This window comes from Arachis ipaensis, chromosome B06 (genome assembly GCF_000816755.2).
Source record: "Arachis ipaensis cultivar K30076 chromosome B06, Araip1.1, whole genome shotgun sequence".
Lineage (NCBI taxonomy): Eukaryota > Viridiplantae > Streptophyta > Magnoliopsida > Fabales > Fabaceae > Arachis > Arachis ipaensis.
In genome coordinates, this window is record NC_029790.2 from 110,133,673 (window position 1) to 110,161,648 (window position 27,976).

General features: G+C 38.6%; 5 protein-coding genes across 6 annotated transcripts; 4 read left to right on the forward strand and 1 right to left on the reverse strand.

The window, feature by feature from the left end:
- On the forward strand, nucleotides 1,532-2,647 carry LOC107647243 (serine/threonine-protein phosphatase 7 long form homolog). The gene is made up of 4 exons (XM_016351344.1): nucleotides 1,532-1,913; nucleotides 2,001-2,166; nucleotides 2,315-2,402; nucleotides 2,495-2,647. The coding sequence occupies exons 1-4, from the start codon at nucleotides 1,532-1,534 to the stop codon at nucleotides 2,645-2,647; spliced, it is 789 nt and encodes a 262-aa protein (XP_016206830.1).
- Nucleotides 7,850-11,613, forward strand: LOC107648355 (ALA-interacting subunit 1-like). Of its 2 annotated transcripts, none has more exons than XM_016352253.2 (8): nucleotides 7,850-8,098; nucleotides 8,667-8,725; nucleotides 8,809-8,883; nucleotides 8,988-9,104; nucleotides 9,202-9,272; nucleotides 9,711-10,020; nucleotides 10,238-10,527; nucleotides 11,135-11,613. In XM_016352253.2, exons 1-8 carry the CDS (start codon nucleotides 8,020-8,022, stop codon nucleotides 11,190-11,192), a joined length of 1,059 nt encoding a protein of 352 aa, XP_016207739.1. In that variant the 5' UTR covers nucleotides 7,850-8,019; the 3' UTR covers nucleotides 11,193-11,613. The 2 variants fall into 2 exon arrangements, with proteins under 2 accessions (XP_016207739.1, XP_020960441.1); XM_021104782.1 differs by lacking the exon at nucleotides 7,850-8,098 and adding an exon at nucleotides 8,509-8,536.
- Nucleotides 13,633-15,761, forward strand: LOC110263806. The gene is made up of 6 exons (XM_021105617.1): nucleotides 13,633-13,745; nucleotides 13,843-14,437; nucleotides 14,520-14,965; nucleotides 15,071-15,133; nucleotides 15,219-15,332; nucleotides 15,426-15,761. The coding sequence occupies exons 1-6, from the start codon at nucleotides 13,728-13,730 to the stop codon at nucleotides 15,759-15,761; spliced, it is 1,572 nt and encodes a 523-aa protein (XP_020961276.1). The 5' UTR covers nucleotides 13,633-13,727.
- On the forward strand, nucleotides 15,892-16,692 carry LOC110263807. Its single transcript, XM_021105618.1, has 2 exons — nucleotides 15,892-16,263; nucleotides 16,357-16,692. Exons 1-2 carry the CDS (start codon nucleotides 16,111-16,113, stop codon nucleotides 16,690-16,692), a joined length of 489 nt encoding a protein of 162 aa, XP_020961277.1. The 5' UTR covers nucleotides 15,892-16,110.
- On the reverse strand, nucleotides 16,926-17,627 carry LOC110264115. The gene is made up of 2 exons (XM_021105827.1): nucleotides 17,366-17,627; nucleotides 16,926-17,282 (listed from the first exon to the last, which is right to left on the reverse strand). The coding sequence occupies exons 1-2, from the start codon at nucleotides 17,567-17,569 to the stop codon at nucleotides 17,037-17,039; spliced, it is 450 nt and encodes a 149-aa protein (XP_020961486.1). The 5' UTR covers nucleotides 17,570-17,627; the 3' UTR covers nucleotides 16,926-17,036.

Consider the following 27,976-nt stretch of genomic DNA (forward strand, 5'->3'; position numbering starts at 1 on the left):
GTGCTTCAATCAGTTTTATTATCTATAATAATCTTCTATCTCTACTTCTCATTCTCTCTAACTCGTCTTTTTTTAATATAACTTATGAGTGATTAAGGAACAATTTATTATTATATATATTTAATTTATAAAAAAAAAATAATAAGTACGTTAGTGCAAATTAATACCATTGTTCAACAAAAGCAACTTGAGTTTAGATAATGGGAATATGATATGAGTTCTAAATATAGGCTTTTAAATATGTAAGACAAAATTCTTTAGGGCAAAAAACACTATTAAGCCAATGGAAGAAATAAATTACATGAATCAGCCAAACTGAAAATAGCTTCATGAATCAGCCAAAGCACATTACTATGTAATTCGAACTAGCTGGATTCTAACTACATTAACAAATAATTCGAATCAATGTAACTCGAATTATAAAGGATCCATTAACCAAGCTAATTCGAATCTAGATGATTCGAACTACAAATGAGCATAATTCGAACTAGGTTGGTTCGAATTACACATGTGCACGCTGCCCCAAGTAATTTGAATCTAGTTGTTTCGAATTACTCACAATTTGGCCCAAATAGTAATTCGAATGGGGCTGATTCGAATTACCTAGGATTCGGCTATATAAGGAGTTCGAATCCCCTCATTCGAATCACTTTTCCATTCTCATACCTCATCAAATCCCAGAGAAAACGACCCAGATTCGATCCAACAAAGACTCGAACAGAATACTCAGCCAATGGGGGACGATCCGGAAAGGCTATATCGGTTGGACGGAGTTGCTCATATAGCCAGGGTTATCAACGACGAGGTTAGTAGATAGAAAACTTTGTGCTAGCGGTTTATCTGAGTTAGTGGTTTTGCATGCGGTTTTAGTGGCGGTTTATGTTAGTGGTTTATCCTAGTGGTATTGCAAGTGATTTATTTTAGAGGTTTTGCATGCGGTTTAGTTGGCGGTTTATGTTAGTGATTTTTATTAGTGGTTTTTGTTAGTGGTTTTGTATGCAGTTTTGTTGATGGTTTATTTTGGAGGTTTATTTTGGTGGTATTGGAAGTTGTTTATTATGTGATTTTGTGTGCGGTTTATGATAGTGGTTTTGCATGTGGTTTTCGTAAGTGGATTTGTATGTGGTTTATGTTAGCGGTTTAAGCATGTGGTTTTGTTGGCGGTTTAGGTTAGTAGTTTTTATTAGTGGTTTTTGTTAGTTGTTTTGTATGCAATTTTGTTGATGATTTATTTTGGCAGTTTATTTTGGTGGTATTGGAAGTGGTTTACTATGTGGTTTTGTAAGTGGTTTATGATAGTGGTTTTGCATGTGGTTTTCGTAAGTGGATTTCTAGGTGGTTTAAGTTAGCGGTTTAAGCATGTGGTTTTGCTAGTGGTTTATTATATTGGTTTTGCATGTAGATTCTGTTAGTGGTTTCCATAAGTGGTTTCTGGTGTTAGTTATTTTTGTTACTGGTTTTCTAAGTGGTTCTAATAATGCGGCGGCAGCAGGACATGCGACTCGATGAGCGGTATGTTCCGTACTCGTAGATGGCCGGATTATACCATCTTACGAGGCTGAACGATAGATGGTTCTGGTTAGATGAGCCCCTTGTCAGTGTCTTCGTCGAGCGGTGGCATCTGGAAACGCACACCTTCCATATGCCGTTCGGAGAGTGCACGATCACACTTCAGGACATGGCGTACCAGTTGGGGTTGCCAGTGGACGGGCGTTATGTCAGTGGTTGCCTTACAGATTTCCAGATATACATCCAGGGTGGCCGTCCAGCTTGGGTGTGGTTCCAGGAGTTGCTTGGAGTGATTCCTCCTCCGAGCCAGGTTCAGAAGTTCGCAGTAAATTGTACCTGGTTCCAAAAGACTTTTGGAGAGTGCCCCGAGGGAGCCGATGAGGAGACTGTGCGGCGTTTTGCTCGTGCCTATATCATGATGTTGTTGGGCACTCAGCTGTTTGCCGACAAGTCCGGCAACCGCATTCACATTTGATGGCTTCCCTACGTAGCTAGGCTTGAGGAGATGGGTACCTACAGCTGGGGGTCTGCAGCATTGGCATGGTTGAATCGGTGCATGTGCCGAGTGGTGAACAGACATGTGGTGAAGTTAGCGGGCCCACTTCAGCTACTTCAGTCTTGGATCTTTTGGCGCTTTCCTAGGTTTAGGCCTGTCAGGTATGATACGTGCAGCTAGCCATTGGCCTCGAGGTACCCTACTCAGACTTTTCTATTTCAAGTTAAAATAGTTAATTCCATGTACGCTTCTAATGTATTACAAATCTGTCATACCTTTAATTAGCCATAACACCCATGTGAGATGCAGGTGGTCAGGTTACAACCCTTCCGGTAGCGATAAGGGACCTAGAGTGCAGATGTGGAGACTGAGGATAGACATGTTACAGGACAGGGATGTGAGTATACTACCAGCTAAGTTTATTTAATTAACTAAACTTTATGAATTTGGAGCATGAGTTGGCCTGACAATGTTGAAATCTTTGTGCAGTTTATCTGGATGCCGTATAGCTTCCATGAGGTACTGCAGGTTGTGCATCCGGAGGTGTTGGAGCCTCGGCATACGGCGATGTGGCAGTCTGTGACGTCACTGATATACTTTGTCGTTATAGAGTGGCATCAGATAGATAGGATTCTACCGTAGTTCGCCGGAGTCTAGCCCCGTCAGCAGCCCGCCCTGAACATCGACTTTCTGATGTCGAAGGACAGGAGAGGCGGTGATCGTTGGTTCCCGTCCGCTTTGCAGTTCTGGCATCTCCATTGGGAGAGCCGTGTGGACCATGTTATCAGGTTCGACGTTGTTGCAGACCCTGGACCCTCACATGACTTCCTGGAGTGGTGGAGTCAGCATGGAAAGAGGTTCTTGTCACCAGAGATGTATTTGGGGGATCCGAGAGCCGTTCCTATTCCTGTGGAGGCCTCACAGAGGGGTGCTGGGTGAGTTCCTGACATGGATCGTGTTGACGACGTGCCGGATAGGCGTCGGGTCGAGAGGAGAGCTCGTGTGGGGACACGACGGAGCCAGCGTGAGTGGAGGTGGCTGGACCAGGCTATGGACGAGGCTGATGGGGACGGTCGACGTGGAGGAAGACGACGAGGACACGGAGGGAGACAGAGAGGGCGTGCTGCGGCGGACGAGCACGGTGATCATGGTGACGACGATGACGACGATCAGCACGGACCCGTGGGGGGGGTTGCTGCAGGGCATATTGCAGTTGGTGGTGTTAGTCCCCATGTTGGCGGGCATGGAGGCGAGTGGTACGGGTCAGGTATGGGTGACGGGGCTGACCATGGTGACGGTGGACTTGGTTCGGGGCCGCTTGGAGATTACTTCATTGGTGTACTAGCCGATGACCAGACACTTCAGGAGAGTACGCCATGGGTTAGCCTGGGGACGATGTTTTCAGACTTCATGGCAGGTGATGGGCTTGATGCGGACTTCGGCGGGTCACACTTTCTAGACGAGATTACTGCCATCATGTAAGAGGATGATGCGGCCCGTAGGCGTGGTCAGAGCTCCGGCACACAGGCACCTTTAGATGTCGATCTGAACAAGCCTCCTACGATGCCTGTTGCTGACCATTTTGCATTGGGTGGTACTCCTCCTTCCGCATACACTGTTGTGTCGCATTCAGTTGCCGGGCCGTCTGGGGCACCCGTCCAGCCTAGGCCACCTGCACAGCCTGCCCCGGATGAGAAGGAGGATGAGATCGAGGACGAGGAGCCGCTTATCCGGAGAGGCCAGAGGACACGGGTACCCCGTCGTTGCTTCACCGGCTTGCATCTGTTTAGATGATTCATGTATCCTATATGTTGTTTGTTCATGTTCATTGTTGTATCTTAGCCAAGTTTATTATTGTCGTTGATGTACTTTGACGATCCAACATGTAGTTTGGTTATTTATGTTTCAGTATGTTGTTCCAAATCATGATATTGTACTTTGAAAATGGCTGTTTAGTGTTTATTTCAATTACTAGCATAGTTTCCGCATCATGTATTAATTTAATTTGTAGATTTATTTATTGCCGTGTGCATTCAACAGACATTTCGTTCAAAACTCCGAAAATAGAACATATTCATTAATTAAGATCCCATGCACAGTACATCGCATTAACATTAACAAATTCTATCACTTATCAACTACAAGTAATGAAACCTATAATAGTGGAATCTAAACACCAAAGTGAAATAAACAAAGTACCAAAGCTAAGAATACACCTACTCATGTCCCCCTGTGTGCTCTGCTCCTCCGACCTGTGGGCAACTCCGACGTATGTGTCTGGGTTGCCGACAGAGGCCATATCTCTTTGGCCGGTTCGGATCTGCCTCGTCCATATTGGTCCGTATCCTAGTGGACCTCGGACGACCCTCTCTCGCACGCCTCTTGTTAGGGTCCGGGATCACAGTCGGCCCATTATATGGTGGCCAGAAACCCTCTGGAATGGGAGGTGTGAATCCCATCTGATACACACTGAACACCGAACTAAGACGATACACCTGGTGGACGTAAGGCTGCCATGTAAGCCGTGAGTAGGCACAGCATGCCAGTGCGTGCGGACACGGGAAATGAAATGCCTGGAAGTATTCGCAGTCACATGTCTGGGATGCAAGTGAGACTCTGTAGCTACCCAGTGAGAACGAACCAGTCGGATTCATCTCTGCGACGGTGAACTCCGAGTTATCCCTGTCGTACAAAGTCACCGTGAAGCACCTCGTCATCTTCAAGTTGGCCTCAACACACTTCACCAAGTGCTGACTGAATTGTTGTCCGGTTCCCAGCTGGGCCTCAGCCTCTCTCCCCTTGCGAACAAATAGTTCGGCCAGCCTTCCGTATGTTACCTTCACCAGCGAGCACACAGGGAGGTTTCTGACACCCTTGAGGATTGAGTTCACACACTCGGAGATATTCATCGTCATGTGCCCGAATCTCCACCCCTCATCACAATGCTGTGTCCACAAGGAATACTCAATCCGATTCACACACTCATACATCGCCGGGTCTTCAGACCGCAGAATATCAAACCAGTAATCGAACTCTACCTCGGTCTTAGCGTATGTCGCGTTGACAAGAAGCCTCCGTGCATCTTTGCCCTTGAAGGTTAGGGCGAAATTTGCCGCTACATGTCGAATGCAGAATGCCCAGTATGCAGATGGAGGTAACCAGCCTCCGTCGGGAGCCCCAAGCGCGGCCTTGATGCCGTTATGCCTGTCCGATATAACCAGCAGACTCGGCTGCGGTGTCACGTGCTGACGCAGGTGGGAGAGAAAGAAGGACCAGGACTCAGCATTCTCACCCTCGACTAGTGCGAATGCAACAAGGAGTATGTTGGAGTTCCCGTCCTGTGCAATCGCGACAAGCAACGTTCCCCCATACTTGCCATACAGATGGGTGCCGTCAATACTAACCAGCGGCTTGCAATGACGGAATGTCTCGATACACGATGGAAACGTCCAGAACAGTCTGTGAAAATAAGCTTGAGACTCGTCCAGCTGTCCACCAACTCGAACAGGGCTCGTCCTAAGGACTGCAACAGTACCAGGCATCGTCAACTGGACTCCTAACAGTACCCTGTAAGTCTTCACACTTAACAGGGCCTCATCTTTATCCTGAAATTGCTGACCAACCTGGAACTCTGTCAGACCTGCAGACCTTTCCGCATCTCTAGCGCCAAATCCAGCAGGCTGCCCAGGAACCCCCTCCTGCCTCATGGCATCCAAGTCCAAAGATGAAAAATGTGGAGGGTACTGCTGTGTGCCAGAGCTAGAACCACCTCCCGCCCCAGCAGGCTCACTCACTCCAATATCATCGCCACTGTCATCAGCAATCATATCCGGCTCGACATCATTGTCCTTTGGATCATCCAACAATCCATCTCCAACCCCAACCGGTGCAGCACACTGTAAAGAGGTCGTCCGAAATTCTCCTATTCCAACCTCGTCGCCTACACTGCCGTTGAGATCAACAGCGAACGAAAGGGAGGCGACAGGCTGGACGGGTGGCTTGTACGCAGGGACGGAGGAAGAAGCAATGGCAGGTCTGGAGCTAGAACCGGCTACCGTGGCTAAAGTGGTGGTATTCCGGTTCGAACCTCCCGAGCTGGATACCACATCAACCAACTTTGCCAACAGCTCTGGTGTCCTCACTTCCGAAAACTGCCGGCGACAATGAAACATGACCTGCAAGTCCTCATCACTCCCGATCGTGAAACAATCATACTTCACGGTTTCTTGGAGCACCGTGATTGGAATGCGATAGAAAAACTTCTTAACCCGTTTCACACCATCCAGACCAAGTTTCATCAGTACAGAGCTAACAAGGTCATCATACTTAGTCGTAGGCCTCATGATAATACAGAGAGGATCCTTATCAGTGAACTTCACACCGGAATGTGTTTTTCTTTTAATCGATCCTCTGTGGTGAACCAACACCACAAAACTTTCCTCACTAGCCATTTTACCCCTCTAATGAGAGCAACTCACATCCATACCATATATATACAGCTCTGCTCCTTTATAATTCGAATTAAGCAACTTTGAATTACGTTGCATGGCGTGCATGGGAGGAGTTTGAATCAGCTTGATTCGAATTACATGTTTCTGTGTAATTCGAATCAGCTGAATTCGAACTATGTGGCTTTGGGTATCAATGTGTAATTCGAATCTACATGGTTCGAATTACATGAAAAGTGAGTTCGAAACAGGTAGGTTCGAACTACATTTAAATGTGCTTTGGTTGATTGATGAATCAGATTCTGCTTTGACTTATTTGTGTCAAATTGTTCTGTCCTTTGCTTGTTTACGTTTTTTACCCTTCTTTTTATTATTGATTTTAGTTAGTAAAAATAAATTATTAAAATAGTATCCAAAATACATATTGTTAACAAAATTATTTTAAATAAAACGAACGATAATAAATTTATGAATGATTTAAAAATATAAAAAAATAATTAAAAAATATTATATATATTTTTTATAAGTGACAAAAATAATTTTTATATTTAATAAATATTTTTTACGTTTAGTCCAAATTTATGTGACAATATTTAAATAACTATTTATAAAGTGTACACAAAAATTAGAGTAAAATTTAGTTATTCACAATAATTACTTGATATAAAATTATTAAATTGTAAAGATAAAAATTTTTTTTTCTAATACTTATAAAAAATCGCATCAAAATAATCTTATCTCTAAATTTTGTTGTCAATATATAGTTTCTTTTTGTCAATTTATAGTTTTTTAATTTAAATCACATCAAAATCTTATTTTTTTAATATAATAACTATTTTTATCATATTTTTAAATTATTAAAAAATTTATTTATTGTTAATATTTTTTGAAATTATTTTTATGAGCGTGGTATACTTTCAAGATTTTATTTTAATACTTTATCTTAAGTCAGCAATAATATTTGTCTTCTAGTCCTTGGTGTCCGATAGCCATGCGGAAGAACGCCTGGATTCAGGCTGGTTCCGTACCTCTTGAAGGAGGGCCGGCCGGGAAATTTTTTTTTTTTTTTCATTTTTCTAAAAAAAAATCTATTTATATATTATTGAAGGGAGAGAAAATTGAGGTATAATTATATAAACATATAGCTATGGATTTGCATGATATATTGGATTGATGACTGGTAGTTGCACTCGTACTTGCAACATTCTCTCTTCCTCAAAACAAATGTGACTAGTTAGTTAATTTGGCACAACGTGTGGTGCTTATTAGGTACCCAAAAAATCTGATTCAAAGTTGTCACCTAAATCTTCTTCATCATAATAGCCTCATTAACATAACAACAAAGCCCACACCTAAAATAATTAACAATGAATATAAATAGAGATTGAGAGAGAGACAAAGACAGAAAGAGTGGAACAGAATTAAGGTGGTTTTTTAGCACCTTCACACAAAACCACCCTTTTCTGCAAGTGTCTTTTTTTTCATTTTATTTTTCTTTTTTAATTTTTTTTGATCGTGTTGTCCTAATTGCTGTGTAAATTTTAGTCACATTTGGGTTTCTTGGCCATGTCTACAGACCCTTCAACAAGTTCTGCGGCTGCCGCAGAGGAAAAATCCAACAAGAGAAAATCCAAGAAACCCAAATGTATGTACAACATCTTCCCTTCCATTTCTCTCATTTATTTTATTTTATTTTTTAGAAATTAATTTTGATTTTTTTATAATTTTCTGGTGATCATTACCGGGTCAATGTGATTTTTGAATCTAAAAAGTTTGTAACATTCATCCTGGGTTTGATATTGACATGCAATATTTCTTGTTTAAAAATATTTAAAAAATTTATGAATTCCAAAAATGTTGTTTACCATTAAAACAATCACAGACAAGATTTTATTAAGATAAAAACAAAAATTTGTTGTACATTATCTGACAGCTTCAATTTTTCAATTGAGCCACAAAATTGGTCTCTGATTATTACTTAATAATAACATATATATTTATTGATTTTCTAATTCCGTTGATTTCTCTTTAAAACATGCTTAAAGAATATTCATCCATCTCTTCAGTTACATGAATAGCAATTGTTAATTCCATATATCAACTTTGAATTTTTAGCATTAGGCTTTTAATCTATGTGTCTTCTGAAACATTTATAATATAGGTAACGTAATTGACAATTGTAACTCACGATTTTATTTTATTTGATTTTGTAGATTCTAGATTTACACAGCAAGAACTTCCTGCTTGGCAACCAATTCTAACACCTAGATGGGTAAGACGTTTAATAATTTCATAACTGAATAATAATTAATTTCTATAAAACAGTAATTTTAATTTGTTTTATTTGTTTCCCAGGTCATTACAATATTTACACTTATAGCACTTGTCTTCATCCCTGTTGGCCTTGCTGCATTTTCTGCGTCACAGAGTGTAACGACATCGTTTCAATACATTATATATAGCAGCTTGATTTTGTGTTTTCAGTGTATTTGAATTTGAAATAATGAACAAGAAGAAAAAAAAAATTAATGCAGGTGGTGGAAGTTGAATACGAATATGACACAGCATGCATTCCGGATTCTTACAAAGATAATGCAACTGCATACATTAAAGATGATAATACAAACAAGACTTGCACGCAGAAATTGAGTGTTAGTAATCTGATTCTTTTTTGTATGATTAATGATATGATATAGAAACTTAGTTTGAATCTCTTGTGTGGAAGTAATTTGCTGCGGAATTTTGCAGATTAAGAGTAAAATGCAGGCCCCGATTTTCGTCTATTATCAGCTTGATAACTTTTACCAGAACCATCGCCGGTATGTGGCATCAACTAGTAAAATCATTTCCCATCGCTGAATTTGATTTCATTTGATGTTTCGTTCCAATTTTAAGCAGAAAAGCAAGTTCATTAGAGTACTGAAAAAGTACTGCATCTGAATCTTGATGTTCTTTAAAGTTCTGATTTCACTCAGCAGTATTATATTATATTATTTTTTTGTATAAACATGTGATTACAAGAATTTAACACAAAATAGTTAGAGATTCACTATCTTCATGTGAAGCTGATAATTGAAAACTATTAGATAATTTGACATATTTAACTAGATTGCTATCTAACGATTCACTGTCCAAAATTATGATGCTTTATGAGATAAATTTAGGAAGGAGAATGAGAGAGTAATCTATTGGAAACCATTTCTCTCAGATGCTGAAATGCTTTTCCATAATTAATTTTCTCTGGTTGGTATCTGCAGATATGTTAAAAGTAGAAGCGATGAACAACTGAGGACAAAGGACAAAGAGAATGATGTATCATCATGTAGTCCTGAAGATTATGTAACAATCAACAATAAGTCTGAACCAATTGTTCCTTGTGGCCTTATTGCATGGAGTCTATTCAATGACACCTACAAAATTCAAAACAAGGATAAGGAAGTTGTCATCAACAAAACGAACATAGCATGGGCGAGTGACCGAACCACCAAATTCGGATCCGATGTTTATCCCAAAAATTTTCAAGCTTCAGGATTGATTGGGGGTGCTAAACTGGATCCAACCAAACCTGTAAATATATCTACTACTATTCAAACCATACCTCTGATTTTCTTCATGAGAAATAAACACTCTTAACCATACCTCCTTCTTAAGAATAAAACATAGGTTTTTAATTTGTAAAATGTTTTACATAAACATCTAATTAATTATTATTTTCTCTTGCATTCATTTTAACCTTCAGAATAATTTGATAAACTAATCCTTGTGATCATGTGTGATGAACCAGCTGAGTGAGCAAGAAGATCTCATTGTTTGGATGCGAACGGCGGCGCTGCCCAAATTCAGAAAGTTATATGGGAAGATTGAGACTGATCTTGAAGCTAATGATGAAATAGTGGTAGTGATAGAGAACAATTACAATACATATGAGTTTGGTGGCAAGAAGAGCTTGGTTCTTTCAACAGCAACTTGGATTGGTGGAAGAAATAACTTCTTGGGAATTGCTTATGTTGTCATTGGTAGCATGTCCTTGTTGCTGGCTTTGGGTTTCCTACTTCTATATATCTTGAAACCAAGGTCAGGAAAATAGTCCCCATCATTCTTTTCTCTTACACTATATAGTTCTGTCATTACTTTTGCAGTTATATGTATTTGAACAAATCTATAAAATCTATAATCTACCAGAATCTGAGTTAGTTTAACAATGTAAGGACCAATTAGATCCCTTCTTTGTGGTCTCAAGTCTTAGCTCCGGGGAAGGTAATAGAAAACACTATGTTGGGAAGGGCAATCACATATCTTGTGCCGGATTAGTCGGTCCTTGGTAATAAGATTTAGATATCTATCAAGAGATATAAACATTTATATGTCTTTTCCTATTAATATAAGTTTTTGGGAGAAATAGTATTATGATATGGTATAAGAGTTTTTATGATCTAAAGGTCTAGAGTTTGAGATATAATTATTCATATGTATTCTCCTATTGCTTAAAGCTGTTTTGTCTCTTCAAAAGTTGTCTCATTTAATGTTTATAATCATATATATACTCAGAAGATTATGTGACATTTGATACAAAAAGCTAATCACTATTCTATTTTGTCATTCATAGATTACCTCTTTCTGTCTAGAAATTACAACTTGCATTGCAAGCTAATATGCATTGTTATATTGTTGTTCTATGCAGACCACTTGGGGATCCAACATACTTGTCCTGGAACAAAAATCCAGGAGGCTTAAGATGATGTGTGATGTCTAATATGAGTTTGATTTAACCATTCACTAATTTAATGTCTCAATTTCTTTTAATAGTGGAAAAAGGATGTGACATGAGGCTTGTTCTTGACTAGATTGAAGAACTTCAATCTTGATGATGCATTTAAAAGCTTTCATACGATTTTTGTTGCCAAACTTGAAATCCATAAGATGTGTATGATCTAGGATCAAAAGTACGGAGTGTATGTACATGCTACAATTTGGGTTTATAAGAAAATTTTCTGTGTGCACAAAAATCCTATGAAATCAAATGGAATAGAGAGAAAAATGTTATTTTAATGGAAGTTGTTCATGAAAATTGGTCACTATAGCAGCACCTAGCATAGCAAAGAGACTTGTTTTTAGTTTCTTCATCTTTTCATGAAGGATTATAGTTGATGTCTTTACTCATTACTTTTGTAAGTTTTTGGACAGTGAAATTTGATGTTAAAATAATTTTTTGAGCATTAATAATTTGTATATTTTAAAATCTTAATTGTTACTGACAATTTTATCTCATCTATTTTTCTTTCTGTATTATTTAGTTTATTTTTCTTAACATAACTTAGGTAAGAAAAAAATCATTTTACTGCTTTTGAAAGCAATTGTAAACAACATGCAAGACCATGTACTCATTTTAGAGACATTTTTTTCACCTGATATATAGTTTAAAAAAGAGTTCAATAATACAAAATGGTGGAGAACTCTTAGTAAGACCAACAAATTAAAAATACCAGTAATTCCCACACCATCTCCCAAAAGGAAATAAAAAACCACTACTGTGTATTTCAACATCATTGATATGATATTTTAGTTGCGAGAATGAGGCGGAAAATTCTAATACTAGGCTAAAATGTGTGAATTTCAAAAATGTTTCATTTTTGTAATTTTTTCAAATATGAGATTCATTTTACAAAAATAAAAATAAGAAGGAATATTTTGCAATTATCAAATTCATCAGGTCCAAGGCACACAAAATTCCAACAATATGCAAGGCCAAATAGAATGACCAATTTTTGTATTTTTTTTATTCTGTTTGTAAACCTTGTTTTTTGTCTTTTTTCTTTATACTTTTTTAATGTTTCTAGAATTTAGATGACTTTTTCTTTTCTGTTAGAAATAGAAATCTTCCATTATAATACGGGAAAATTTGATTTGTTATGTGAGCTGTACACGTGTATATATATTGTTGAGTAAATACCCTTTCTGGCTCCTGTCCATTTTGAAAATTGACTATCCGCCCCCTATCGTTTATAAATTATCAAATCGGCCCTTATCCATTTACTCTATGATACCAATTAGCCCTTGAGTTGGTTTCTCCATTCAAAGTCGACGGAAAATGCTGAGGTGTAACGTGCAATCCGTGACGTGGCTTTGGATCATCAAACGTGGATTGTTCTGTAAGCATGTGGACAAATAAGCCCCTGCATACTCAGCAAAGCGACGCCATTTTGCTTGGCATCATTTGGCTCGTTTGGGGTGAAATCCCATTCTCCCCCTTGTGCACACCCCAATCACCATACATCACCCTCGTTCTCTCCTGAAAATTACGAAGAAACCCTAAGAGACCGAAACGTCTCCCTCCAAGCAAGCTGATAGAGACTTCCAACAGGGAGGTGTTGACGGTGCTGCAGACGGAGGAACTGACGGCGCTACTAAGGTTAGTGTCACTATCTGATCTTGAAGCTTCGTTAGCTTGTGTTGCTCCAATATTTTTTTTTTCTGAACTTGGTTACTGTTAATCATGATTTGGACAACACTTTGAGACCATGGCAATGTTCAAGCAAGCACTTAAGGATTACTTTGTATATGAGGAAAAAGAGCTTATGTATTTGAAGAATGAGCCAAAGAGGATTAGAGCAAGGTGTGCTGAGGAGGGTTGTCCATGACTGGTGTTTTGCTCTCATAATAGTCAGAGTCTCAGTTTTCAAATCAAGACATTCATTGGAGAGCATAACTGTGGTAGGAATTTGAGCAGCAACATGGCTGATAGATCTTGGGTGACAAGTAAGTTGGTAAAAAGGTTAGTAACTCAACCTCTAATGACTCCGAAAGAGGCACTAGAGCACATGAAGCAGGACTATAATGTCCATATAAATTATAGGATGATATACAGAGCTTTGAAAGCTGCTAGAGAGCAAGTAATTGGAAAGGAGCGAGAACAATATGGAAAGCTACATGACTACTTAAATGAAATTCACAGAAGCAATCCTGGATCCACTGGTATGGTTGATGTCATTCCTCAACCGGAGGGTCATCCACTCTTCAATAGGTTGTACATTTCACTGGATGCTTGCAAGAAAGGCTTCAAGGTGGGTTATCGCCCTCTGATTGGATTGGATGGATGCTTCTTAAAATGGTACTTTGATGGTCATCTGTTGTCAGCTGTGGGGCAGGATGCCAATAATAGTTTCTTTGTTATAGCATTTGCTGTAGTTGAAGCAGAGAACACTGATTCCTGAAAATGGTTTCTTTCAATCCTGCATGATGATCTTGGTTCTGTGGCTGCCAATGGGTGGAACTTCATGTCTGACCAGCAGAAGGTTACATTACTTCTTTCTTTGTGTTTCCTTTTTGTTATATGGTTTGTGTTCTGTGTTTACTTGTTCATTCAACTGTTCTTATGAATTGTTATTGCAGGGTTTGGCTAAGGCATTGCATGAGGTAATGCCACAAGCCCATCATAGGAATTGTGTCTTACATATATGGAAAAATTTCATCAAGCACTTTAAGGACAAGCACACAAAAGGGCTAGTTTGGAAGGCTGCTAAGAGCACAACAATGAGGGAATTCAAAGACTCAATGGAACTTGTGAAGAAGGTGAACACAGCTGCTTGGGAGTATCTATGGAAGTTTGATCCTGGTTCATGGACGAAGGCTTACTTTAGCCATGGCCCGAAGTGTGACAACATCACCAATAACATGTGTGAAGTTTGGAATGCCAAGATCGTGGAGTATAGAGAGAAACCGATTTTAACTATGTGCGAGGAGCTTCGAAGTTACATTATGCGAAAGATGGCAGGGCACAAGCACAGAATTAGCAAATGCAAGGGTAAATTGGCTCCAGTTCAACAACTAAGGCTGGATGAGTACATCATTCCTGAGAGCAATAAGTGGACAGCAGAGTGGGCTGGGGATGAGGCAAGGGTATTGTTTGAAGTTCAGAGGTACCAGACCAGAGTGGCTGTTAATTTGCAAAGACATACATGTGCTTGCAACGTTTGGCAACTAACAGGTATAATCATCAACTCATTTCTTGGCAATTATTTAAGTAAAGTTTGAGTGAGTAAAAGGCATTTATGTATCTATCCTACCAGGGTTGCCTTGCAAGCATGCAGTAGCTGCTATCTCAAGGTTAAGGAAACAAGGGCTGAGGCCAGAGGATTTTGCACATAAATGGCTTACAATGGAAGCTGTTCGGGTTACTTATGGGGACTCCATTAAACCAGTGAATTCTGAGGAGTTTTGGGAAGAAACAAACAGGCTGCGTCCAGAGGCACCAATCATTAGGAGACCCCCAGGGAGACCAACTAAAAAAAGGGCTGTTGATGTGGTGGCTGAGTCACAAATGCAGCAGCAAGGTCACAAGGTGAGGAAGTCTTTCCAAGTCACGTGCAGTAAATGTGGGCAAAAGGGACACTACCACATGACTTGCAAAGGAGCTCCTGCAAATCCGAATTGGCAGCCAAAACGAAAGAAGGCAAAGCAACAACAAACTGGAAACCAATCATCACAGCCACCTCCAGATCGGCAGGAAGCACAGGTTAAAGGAGTTCTTCATGTTTTTCTTTTTCATTGTAGTAGTTGTTATTTCCTCTGTTCAATTGAGAATTATAGTAGTTGAGATATTATTTTTGGATTTGAACAGGCCGGGGACGGAGTTGGAACCAATGTTCCCCAAAATGTTACTGCCACATCTATTGATCCAGTGGTAGTTTTTTATCTGAGACCCTAAACTTAAGTTATTTTTTTCTATCATGACTGTGCTTACTTTGCTTCTCATATGTCTTTCACAGGGTAAAGCAAAAAGGCAAAAGAAAAAAGTCCCAAAGACCTCTAACACTCACTCAGTCCAACAAGAGACAAGGGTTGACACTCAATCTTCACAATCTGCCCCACTACCAGTAGAGGTAATGTTATTTTATAGATTCATGTCCAGCAACTTTAAAATTTTTTGGCCCAAGAGCAAATGCACTAAGCTGAGTTGTTTTCATGTGGTATAGGGTATGAGCTTCAACACTGAGCCCTCAATCCCTGCTACCCCAACTACACTCAACCACGGGCCAAATTTCAGACCCAAGCAACCAATAACTAGACCTCTAGCACCTACAGTTCACCACCCTCAACAGCAGGCCACAGCCCCAACAATTCAGCCACCTCTACAGCAAGCAACAACCCCAAACTCACAACCATCAACTCAGCAACAAGTTCCACCTGAAGGAGCACCTGACTCAGGGATTGCCACAACTCCCTTCATGTTTATCCCCACACCAGGCCTAAATGCACCCCACAAATTCAAGCCAACATATGGGTTTAGGCCACCAAGGATTCAGAAATGACATAATCCTAGTTATAGTTATGAATATTTTGGTGTAAAGTTTTTTGGTTGTCAACTTATTGGAAGTAATACACTAAACAATATGGAACATGTTTTTTGTTTTGTGAATTCAGACATGTGCTGATTAAGAAGCCTTCTACATATTTTTCTTTCCCATTGTAGTAGTTGTTATTTCCTCTATTCAATTGAAAAGTATAGTAGCTGAGATTGTTATTTTTTTATTTGCACAAGCAGGGGAAGGAGTTGGAAGCAATGTTCCCCAAAATGTTACTGCCCCATCTATTGATCCAGTGGTAGTTTTTTGTCTGAACTTAATGTTCCCCTTAACTTAAATATTTTTTTGTTCTATCATGGCTGTGCTTACTTTGCTTCTCATATGTCTTTCACAGGGTAAAGCAAAAAGGCAAAAGAAAAAAGTCCTTAAGACCTTTAACACTCACTCAGTCCAACAAGAGACAAGGGTTGACACTCAATCTTCACACCCTGCCCAACCACCAGTAGAGGTAATGTTATTTTACAGATTCATGCTCTTTAACTATAAAATTAATTGGCCCAAGAGCATATACAATAAACTGAGTTGTTTTCATGTGGTTTAGGGTGTGGACTACAATACTGAGCCCTCCAACCCTGCTACCCCAACTGCACTCAACCATGGGCCAAATTTCAAACCCAAGCAAGCTATAACTAGACTTCCAGCACCTACAGTGCACCACCCTCAACAGCAGGCCACAGCCCCAATAGTTCAGCCACCTCTACAGCAAGCAACAACCCCAAACTCACAACCATCAACTCAGCAACAACTTCCACCTGAAGGAGCAACTGACTCAGGGACTGCCACAACTCCCTTCATGTTTATCCCCACACTAGGCCTAAATGCACCCCACAAATTCAAGCCAACATATGGGTTTAGGCCACCAAGGATTCAGCAATGATATAATCCTAGTTATAGTTATGAATATTTTGGTGTAAAGTTTTTTGGTTGTCAAGTTATTGGAAGTAATACACTAAACAATATGGAACATGTTTTTTGTTTTGTGAATTCAGACATGTGCTGATGATTTTGGCTCACTATGTAAATGCCTTTGTGCTTAGCAGTATGAATATAAACATTATGCTTTTACCTTATACAGCATTGTGCAGAGTTATCTTGGGTTCACTCTTTACATTATAACAAAGAAAAATTCACATTCAATTCATTTAGAATCTACAATTACAGAGCAAATTAACCCAAATCTCAACAGATATCCATGCATCACTTAAAGCAACACAATATACCCTAAAACACTACAAACACAACTGCTGTTAACACAATTAACATTGCCAGCATAACAAACACACTATGGCTATTACTACATTTTTTTGATTTTGCTTCATATTCATCTTCAATCTTGAATTCCAGTTGCTCCAACCTTTTCTCCATCAACATCATTCTTCCTTGAATGTCATTGTCATCTTCATTGCCAGAACGTTTAGCAATCAGCTCGTCCAGCCAAACAAAAAAGTTGCAGTGACGTTGCTCCATCTGCAATTGCCATTATAGTGAATACAACTTGTTAAACAACGTGGGAAGTTGATTACATAAACTGAAGATGGGTGCACACTTACACCATAGTTGGAACAACCCAGGAAAATTCTGTCTGGGTTCTTGGCTGTTCCAGACTGTTGCATGACTGCATAGGTGCCACACTTGCATTTAGGGTGCTGGAACTTGGCCTTCTTGCCCTCACTTGCATTGCTACTCAAACCCATCAAATTCTTCCTCCAGACACGGCGTGTGTTAGAGGTTGAAGATTGCTCAGGATCGCTCATGCTTCAGGCACTAGTGTTAGGGTTCAGAAATGGGGAGACTGAGATTTTGCCCTAAACGAGAAAAAGGACTTCTTTTTAAAACGGCATCGCTTTGCTGAGTCTGCAGGGCTTATTTGTCCACATGCTTACAGAGCAATCCACGTTTGATGATTCAAAGCCACGTCACAGATTGCACGTTACACCTCAGCGTTTTTCGTCGACTTTGAACGGAGAAACCAACTCAAGGGCTAATTGGTATCACGGAGTAAATGGATAAGGGCTGATTTGATAATTTATAAACGATAGGGGGCGGGTAGTCAATTTTCAAAATGGACAGGGGCCGGAGAGGGTATTTACTCTATATTGTTTCTGTAAAATCATTCAATTTATGAAAATATACACACTTTCTTAAGCTTTTTTCATTCCTTTCATTCCTCTAAAGAAGCTCTGCTGATACCTAATGGTCAAGACCACAAATCCGAACACACCTTACTGTTCTTCTTCTTGTGGCTCTATAAACACAAATGCATAAGCTATTTCTTCTTCCTCTATAGATACATCCAACCCCTTTTACATACATCCTAGTGAGAGTCCCACTTCTGTCCTGGTAACACTACTGCTCATTGCCAACAATTACCACTGATGGAGTCGTGCTTTCTCCATGGTCGTCATCATGAAGAACAAGCATGGATTCCTCACAAGGACCATCCCCACGCCGCCTCCTGATGATCTCATCTTTCCTGCCTGGGAAAGATGTAACAGTCTCGATCTATCATGGCTGTTTCGTTCTCTTTCTCCTTCCATAACTCAAAGTGTCATATACTTCTCCACCGCCTCCACTATGTGGGAAGACCTACAAGAACATTTTTCATAGATTGATTTGTTGGGAATCGCAAAACTACAAGAAGAAATATACGGACTCAAACAAGGAAATCAATCAGTGACAGACTTCTTTACCTTTCTAAAAATTCTCTGGGAAGAGTTGGAGAATGCTAGACCCCTACCTCTATGTAGCTGTTCGGCCAAGAACCATCGAAATCAAGACTTCGTAATTCATTTTTTGAAAGAACTGGATGAAAGATACATTGTTGTTTGCTCACAAGTTTTGATGCTCGACCCTCTGCCATCGATTACTCAGGTCTTCGCAATGGTGATCCAGCAGGAGCAAAATCTTCAAATCGCTTCTGGAATCCTGGATGATCAACGTTTGCTCGCCGCTGTTGTCAATACTCGCTGTCCTACACCGGGGCGAGGCCGCGGTGGTAACTCCCAAGGGCGTGGTGTTGGCTCCAACAAGCAGTGTACCTTTTGCGGCCGGATGGGCCACACCATCGATGTGTGCTATGGAAAGCATAGATATATGCCCGATTACCCACGGTACCCTGGTCATCCATGGCTTCTGGACCGAGCAGCTTCTTCCAGCAATAGCACTGCCATGACTGTGGCATCTTATTCTCATTCACATGCCCAGTTGCAAGGAAATAGGGGAGTGATGGTAGCACTCCAGAACCTCTTTTAGGCCTTACTCCACAGTAACATAACACTCTGATGGCTTACTTGAAGCAGGCCGAGACCTATGTGCCAGAGGCTAGAAATGATATGGTTCTTCCTCCCAATCTGGGCTTCTCCTTAGCCCACGTACACACATTCTTTATTCTTCAATTTTTTTCTATTTTAAACCAAGATTCTACAAAATATTTTTAGTGGTACTTGGGTCATAGATTCTGGTGCTAGTGATTATATTTGCTCTAATCTGTTTTTTTTGTCTCATACACAAAAATAAGGCCTATTCTTATCCACATGCCCAATGGTTCAAATGCTATTGAAAATTAAAGAGAATTAGTTAAATTTTCATCTTCTTTGACTCTTATTATGCATTATATTTACTTCAATTTTATTTTAATCTTATCTCGGTGTCTAAGCTCACTTCTACATTACCTTGTGAACTTATTTTCTCTCAATTTCATTATCTCATATAAGAATCGAGCAAGTCGAGGATGATTAGTTTGGGTGAATTAAGGATGGGTTATATGTGTTAGACAAGAAGTCCACGACAAATTTATCAACATCACACAACATCCATCCCACACATATTACTTCAATCCACACTTCCAACCTATGACATTTTAGATTAGGACATTTTTTGGACACCGCCTTAGCATTTTACATAAACAATATCTTTTTATTTCCTTGAATCATAAAAATGAAACATGTGATGTATGTCATTTCTCAAAACAAAAGAAACCTTCTTTTTTCGTTAGTCATAACCGTGCTCATGCTCCTTTTGATCTATTGCATCTTGACATATGGGACCTTTTAGACAAAATTCAATCCACAACTACAAATATTTTCTAACCATTATAGATGATTTTAGTCGACTCACTTGGTTTATTTTACTAAAATCCAAGAATGAGGTCTCTTAACATTTCATCAATTTTGTTGATCTTGTTGAAACACAATTTGATTCTAAAGTTAAAATAATTTGTTCAAATAGTGAGCCAGAATTTTTAATTCCAAATTTTTACTTTTCGAAAGGGATTCTTCATCAACAAAGTTGCGTTGAGACTCTCCAACAAAATAGGCGAGTAGAATGTAAACATCAATACATATTAAATGTAGTAAGGGCTTTAATGTTTCAATCCAATTTACCCTTTAATTTTTGGTATTATGCTATAAACCATGCGGTTTATTTAATAAATAGAGTTTCCTTTTCTATTCTCAATTATAAAACCCCTTTTAAAATTTTGTTTAACAAAGAATTTAATTACAATGATCTCAAAGTTTTTTGTTGTCTTTATTTTGTTTCAACCCTTCTCAACCATCGCTCCAAATTTGATTAAAGGGCTCACAAAGTCATTTTTCTTGGTTATCAAATAGGTACAAAGGGATTCGTTTTTTATCTTTTGGATCAAAAGAAATTTATAGTGTCCAGAAATATTGTTTTATGAGTAAACATTTTTCTTTTCTATAAATAACAAAAAAGGCCAAATACCCAGCCTAATACCACTTGCTAAAAACACCTCATTCCCAAACACTACACAAAATGAAATAGGCCCACACAAAATTCCAACAAATCCCTCCTTACCTATTGGGCCACAACCCTTGACCCATGATCCAATCACTCCCCTTTCATCTCTCTCAGACTACACAACGTGCCGCTCTAACTCTCTTCTTCATGTTCACTCTCCAGCAGCCATTCCTGACCCCTCCACCGCGCCCTCAACCCCTCCCATGCTACCACTGCGATGAAGTTCCTGTGTCACAGGCCACCCATACACCTTTAGGACTATGTATGCAACGCCTCTCTTCATTCATCAACATCAACACCTTCAGGAACTCGATATCCGATTTCTTTCGTCCTTTCTCTCAAATTTCTCAACCAGTCACAAAAGCTTATTATCATCTCTATACTCTGACCATGAACCTCGGTCTTTTTAAGAAGAAAATCAATCCCCTCAGTGGCATGCCGCTAGAAAGAGGAACTTGTTGCTTTGGATTTGAACCAATCTTGGTCTCTAGAGGATTGCCCTCTAAGAGTGAAATCCATAGGCTACAAATGGGTCTTCAAAATTAAAAGGCATCCAAACGGGTCCATTGAGCGTTGCAAAGCACAGTTAGTAGCAAAAGAATTTACGCAGACAGAGGGTGTAGATTTTCTGGAGACCTTTTTTTCAGTGGTGAAGCTTACTACTATTAGACTGGTCTTAGCCATTGCCTCCATCCGAAAGTGGCCAATCCATCAGCTCGATGTCAATAATGCCTTTCTTCATGGCGATCTTACTAAAGTTGTGTATATAGATCTACCTCCCGGCCTCACTTTCAGTAATCCAAGGATCTGCTGTCAACTTCACAAATCCTTATATGGTTTAAAACAGGTGAGCCGAATATGGTATGACAAGCTTTCTGTACTCTTGATATCTTGTGGGTATCAACAGACTGTCTTTGATTATAGCCTTTTTGTTAAATTTTTTGGCAATAAAATTTCTATTTTATTAGTCTATGTTGATGACATTGTCATCACTGGCAGTTCAGTTTCTAAATTAGCAGCTATCAAGTGTACTCTAGATGCACATTTCAAGATTATGGATCTTGGTACCTTGAAGTATTTTTTTGGTATTGAAGTGGCCCATTCCTCAAAAGGAATTTTCCCCTCACAACATAAATACTGTATTGACATGTTATCTGACTCTGGATTGCTAGGTGCAAAGCCTGTTAGTTCTCCTATATATGGACAACACAACTAAATTGTTCCAAGACAATAGCCTTATTCTTCCTGATCCTTTCGTGTACTGCCGATTAGTTGGACACCTCATATATCTCACTACCACAAGATCAGATATCACCTATGCAACCTAACAATTAAATCAATTCATGGCTTTCCCAACTCATATGCACTACACTGCTGCAATTTGGGTGCTCAAGTAGTTGAAGAATAGTCCCGGTCGAGGCTTATTCTACCCTAGAGACTCTGACTTCCAAATTTTTGGATTCATTGATTCTGACTAGGTCGGCTGCCCCGATACTAAACACTCTTTAACTAGATATTGCTTCTTCTTAGGCAAATATTTGTTTTCTTGAAAAACAAAGAAGCAAACAATAGTGGCTCTATCCTCCATGGAAGCTGAGTACCATGTGGAAGGAAGCATAGAGGGAGGTGGGATAAGTGTGGCATTGGATTGATAGAAGCATAGAGGGAGGTGACCAATGCATGTGGATGGAAGCAAGTAAGGACAATTGCATTCAAAACCAAAACCTTGTCCTTTAGGGGGTCCTCGAGACTTTGAAAAGTGGCATGCATAGCTTCGTATGAAAGTGGACCATAGGGTGGTTATTGAAGGATTTATGCATGCACAAGAGAGACCAATGCATGTGCCTTGCTCAGTAGACTAGTGACTGAAAGATTGTAGAGATTTGGTGCGGATTTTAAAAACCACAAACTAACCGGCAAGTGCACCGGGTCATACCAAGTAATACCTCAGGTGAGTGAGGGTTGATCCTACGAGGATTGATGGACTAAGCAACAATAATTGAGTGATTCATTTAGTCAGACAAGCAGAAAATAATGTTTTGGGTTCAAATTGCATTAAACAGTAATTCAGAAAATTCAAGAAAGCAAGCAAAGGTTTGGTGTGAAAAATGTATGAGAGAACAGTTAAGGTTTCGGAGATATTTATTTTTTTGGATTAACAATTCTTACCAACTACTTTAATCATGCAAGGTTCAATTCATGGCAAACTATAATTGACTAAACCTTAATTCCTTAGTGATTTAGTCTCCTTTAACCTAATCAACTGCCAATTCCTTGGTCACTTAATGTAGATTAAAGGTTTAAGTCCAATTCTAGTTTATCAGCCACAAAAATCCTAATTACCCAAATATAAGAGGATTATATGTCACGTATCCTGTTAAGTCCAGGAAATTAGTAATTTAGGAGGAATTTACTTTCAAGCTGTTATTCAAGTGATTTAACTTTTTTCAAGATTCAACAAGAATTCAAATAAAAAATGAGTTATCTTCCAATACACTCAAATTCATAAGATGAAGAACGAAAGTAATTCTCGAATTTAAATCAATATAATAATTAAAATAGAGTGACAATAGTATTAATCCATAGAATAAACAGAACTCTTAGCCTTAACAATAGAGATTTAGTTGCTCATGGAGAAAATAAACCTTAGTAGAGAAAAGTGTAAAATGTGGAAGAGGAGAAGAAGAATAAGAAGAAGACTAGGTCAGAATCTCTTCTCCTTTTATATATAATCCTAATAAATTTAAAATATAATTTCTAAAACCTAAAAATATCTTTTCTTAATTCAAAACTAATTTTAAAAACTAAATTAAATCAAAAGATTTGGTGAAGATCACACGGAAGCGCTTCAAAATCAGCATTCTGGCGCCAAACTTGAGCTGGATGAAGTTTGGCGCCATGTTCACGTAACAATGTATGCAATCCCACGTTTCTGGCACCAATCTTGGAGTTTCTGGCATTTGGCGTCAGGAGGGCAGCAACCATTTCACGCTGTATGAGGTCCTTGGCGCCAAACTTGGAGTTTCTGGCGTTTGGCGCCACCATGGTAGAGAAAAAGTATAGATTATTATATATCGTTAGAAAGCTCTAGAAGTTGGCTTTTCAATGTCGCTAGAATTGCATCAATCAGATTTCTATAGTTCAAGTTATACTCATTGCAGTGTGAGGAGGTTAGGGTTGACAACATCATCCACTTTCTTCTACACGAACACTGTCAAACTCACCCGAATGCCACCTGTAATAAATCAAATTATAAAACAACTCAAAGTAGCATTCATGGTGGCTTAAAACACCTAAATCTTGATTTAATTCAACAATTTCACATGCAAATTCACTAAGAAAAGATAAGAAAGATACTCACGCATCAAGATTCCATAGGTGCTCACATGCTTCTACCATCAAAATTCAAATAAAAATTAAAGAGAAAAAACAAAATAGGAAAATAGAGAAAATAAAATCATACATGAAATGAAACAAAGAAGATTTGATAAGCACAAGTGGGGAGACATGCATGCACTCCCATGCAAAGACTAACCATACCAAACTTAAGTGTGGTTATAGTGTGTTAAACACATAACATTATGCGTTACACGCATGGCCCTTTGGAGGACCAATGCCTCCCATAACTTTGTGTGTTACAAGCACTTTACTTTGAGTAGAACGCATGGCGCAATAAAGGCCCAAGGGGGCAAATGTTGGTGCGTTAGACACACCTTCCTCTACGTGCAATACAAGAGAAGAAAAGGCCCCAGGGAAGGTAATATATGGTGCGTTGCACGCACCAAGGCATGCGTATAACACATGGGAGGGTAAGGTCCAGGGGAGGCCAAAATTTGGTGCATTGCACGCACCAAGGCATGTGTACAACGCATGGGAAGGACCTGAGAATTGGTTGCTCTATTTTCCTTCCCACATACAATGCACCACCATGCGTATAATGCATGGCATTGCTTACCACCAAACTTTGTTCTTAGCTTGGGCTTTAGGCAGTGAAATCTTGCAATTTGTTATCTCTGATTGCATTCATGAATCATAAACAAAAAGAAAAAGCTATAAGAACTAATAAAATAAGAATTCAAAGGATACTAATTGATGAGCGGATAATTTATACGCTTTTTGGCATTGTTTTTAGTATGTTTTTAGTAGAATCTAGTTACTTTTAGGGATGTTTTCATTAGTTTTTATGTTAAATTCACATTTCTGGACTTTACTATGATTTTGTGTATTTTTCTGTGATTTCAGGTATTTTCTAGATGAAATTGAGGGACTTGAGCAAAAATCAGATTCAGAGGTTGAAGAAAGACTGCTGATGCTGTTGGATTCTGACCTCCCTGCACTCAAAGTAGATTTTTGGAGCTACAGAACTCGAAATGGCGCTCTTCCAATTGCGTTGGAAAGTAGACATCCAGGGCTTTCTAGCAATATATAATAGTCCATACTTTAGCCGAGTTTAGATGATGCAAAAGGGCGTTGAACACCAATTCTACGCTGCAGTCTGGAGTTAAACGCCAGAAACACGTCACAAACCAGAGTTGAACGCCAAAAACACGTTACAACTTGGCGTTCAACTCCAGAAGAAGCCTCTGCACGTGTAACATTCAAGCTCAGCCCAAGCACACACCAAGTGGGCCCCGGAAGTGGATTTATGCATCAATTACTTACTTCTGTAAACCCTAGTAGCTAGTTTAGTATAAATAGGACTTTATACTATTGTATTAGACATCTTTGGATTATCTTTTGATCATTTTTAGATCTCTAGACCTCCATGGGAGGCTGGCCACTCGGCCATGCTTACCCTATATTCACTTATGTATTTTCAACGGTAGAGTTTTTACACACCATAGATTAAGGTGTGGAGCTCTGCTGTTCCTCACGAATTAATGCAAAGTACTACTATTTTTCTATTCAATTCAACTTATTCCGCTTCTAAGATATTCATTCGCATTTCAACATGAATGTGATGAACGTGACAATCATCATCATTCCCTATGAACGCGTGCCTGACAACCACTTCCGTTCTACCTTAGATTGGGACCACGGTGATGCCTTCAGATGATTAGCCATGCAGTGACAGCGCATTGGACCATTTTCCAGATAGGATGAAAAGTAGCCAGTGACAATGGTGATGTCCTTACATGAAGCCAGCCATGGAAAGGAGTAGGACTGATTGGATGAAGACAGTAGGAAAGCAGAAGTTCAGAGGGACGAAAGCATCTCTATACCTTTATCTGAAATTCTCACCAGTGATATAAGTATTTCTATCTTTATTTTCTGTTTAATTAGTATTATTTTCAAAAACTCCATAATCAATTATTATCTGCCTGACTGAGATTTACAAAGTGACCATAGCTTGCTTCATACCAACAATCTCCGTGGGATCGACCCTTACTCACGTAAGGTTTTATTACTTGGACGACCCAGTGCACTTGCTGGTTAGTTGTATCGAAGTTGTGAATGAAAAACAATTTACTAAGACGTGCGTACAGAGTTTTTGGCGCCGTTGCCTGAGATCATAATTTCGTGCACCACTAATCATTGGGTTACCTCCCAACAAGCACTTCTTCAATATCACTAGCTTGACGGTGCACTTTCTAGGTTAACAGATAAATGGTGCACTTCTTTAACGCTTCAATCATTGACCGTTCATAGTGAATTTTCTTTGAGACTCTACCTCTATAACCTCAATGTAGCCATAAAGAGACACCTTAGTGATTGTGAAGGGTCTGACCATCTTGTTTTGAGTTTTCAAGAAAAGATTTTCAGCCTTGAGTTGAAGAGAAGAACTTGTTGTTCGGGCTCAAATGTTCATGAGGAGATTTTCTTATCATGTAATATTTTTGTCCTCTCCTTGTATACTTTAGCATTTTCATATGCGGCAACCCTAAACTCATCGAACTTGTTGAGTTGAAGGAGCCTCCTCTCCCTCATGACCTTAGCATCAAAATTAAGAAACTTGGTAGCCCAATAAGCTCTATGCTCTAATTTCATTGGCAAGTGGCAAGATTTGCCATAAACAAGCTGGTAAGGTGACATGCCAATGGGTGTCTTGAAGGTCGTTCTGTATGCCCAGAGAGCAAGCTAGTTGTTGCTGATCCACCTGCTGTTGTTCCTGATCCACCTGATTTACATGCTAAAGCTTGACTGGCTATTAAGCCATGTCTAACCCTCAGATTGGAGCTTTAGACTAAAGAGCATAAGATTCCTGGAATTCATATTAAAAATTTTGGAATCCTTATTTTTCTTTTTCACAATAATTTTCGAAAAAAATACAAAATTTTTTTATAAAATTATAAAAATCAAAAATAAAAAATATTTTGTGTTTCTTGTTTGAGTCTTGAGTCAGATTTTAAGTTTGGTGTCAATTGCATGTTCATCTTGCATTTTTCGAAAAAATCATGCATTCATAGTGTTCTTCATGATCTTCAAGTTGTTCTTGGTAAGTCTTCTTGTTTGATCTTGGTGTTTTCTTGTTTTGTGTCTTTTCTTGTTTTTCTTATGCATTCTTGGATCCATAGAGTCTAAACATGAAAGATTTCTAAGTTTGGTGTCTTGCATATTTTCTTTGCATATAAAAATTTTCAAAAATAAGTTTTTGATGTTCATCTTGACATTCAAAGTGTTCTTGGTGTTCATCTTGACATTCATAGTGTTCTTGCATTCATCACATGCTTTGATCCAAAATTTTCATGCATTGCGTCATTTTTCATGTTTTTCTCTTTCATCATTAAAAATTCAAAATTCAAAAAAAAATATCTTTCCTTTTTTCTCTCATAAAATTCAAAAATTTGGATTGACTTTTTCAAAAATTTTTAAAATTCAATTGTTTCTTATGAGTCAAATCAAATTTTCAATTCAAAAATCTTATCTTTTTCAAAATCTTTTTCAAAAATCAAATCTTTTTCATTTTTTCTTATTTATTTTCGAAAATTATAAAAAAAATATTTTTCAAAAATATTTTTTTTATTTTATCTCATAATTTTCGAAAATATTATCAACAATTAATGTTTTGATTCAAAAATTTCAAGTTTGTTACTTACTTGTTAAGAAAGATTCAAACTTTAAGTTCTAGAATCATATCTTGTGATTTCTTGTGAGTCAAGTCATTAATTGTGATTTTAAAAATCAAATCTTTTTCAAAACTAATTTCAATCATATCTTTTCAAAAATATCTTTTTATCTTATCTTTTTCAAAATCATATCTTTTTCAAAAATTTGATTTTAAAATATCTTTTCCAACTTCCTATCTTCTTATCTTTTCAAAATTGATTTTAAAATTTGTTTCAACTAACTAACTAACTTTTTGTTTGTTTCTTATCTTTTTCAAAACTACCTAACTAACTCTCTCCCTCTAATTTTCGAAAATCTCTTCCCTCTTTTTCAAAAAAATTCTTTTTAATTAA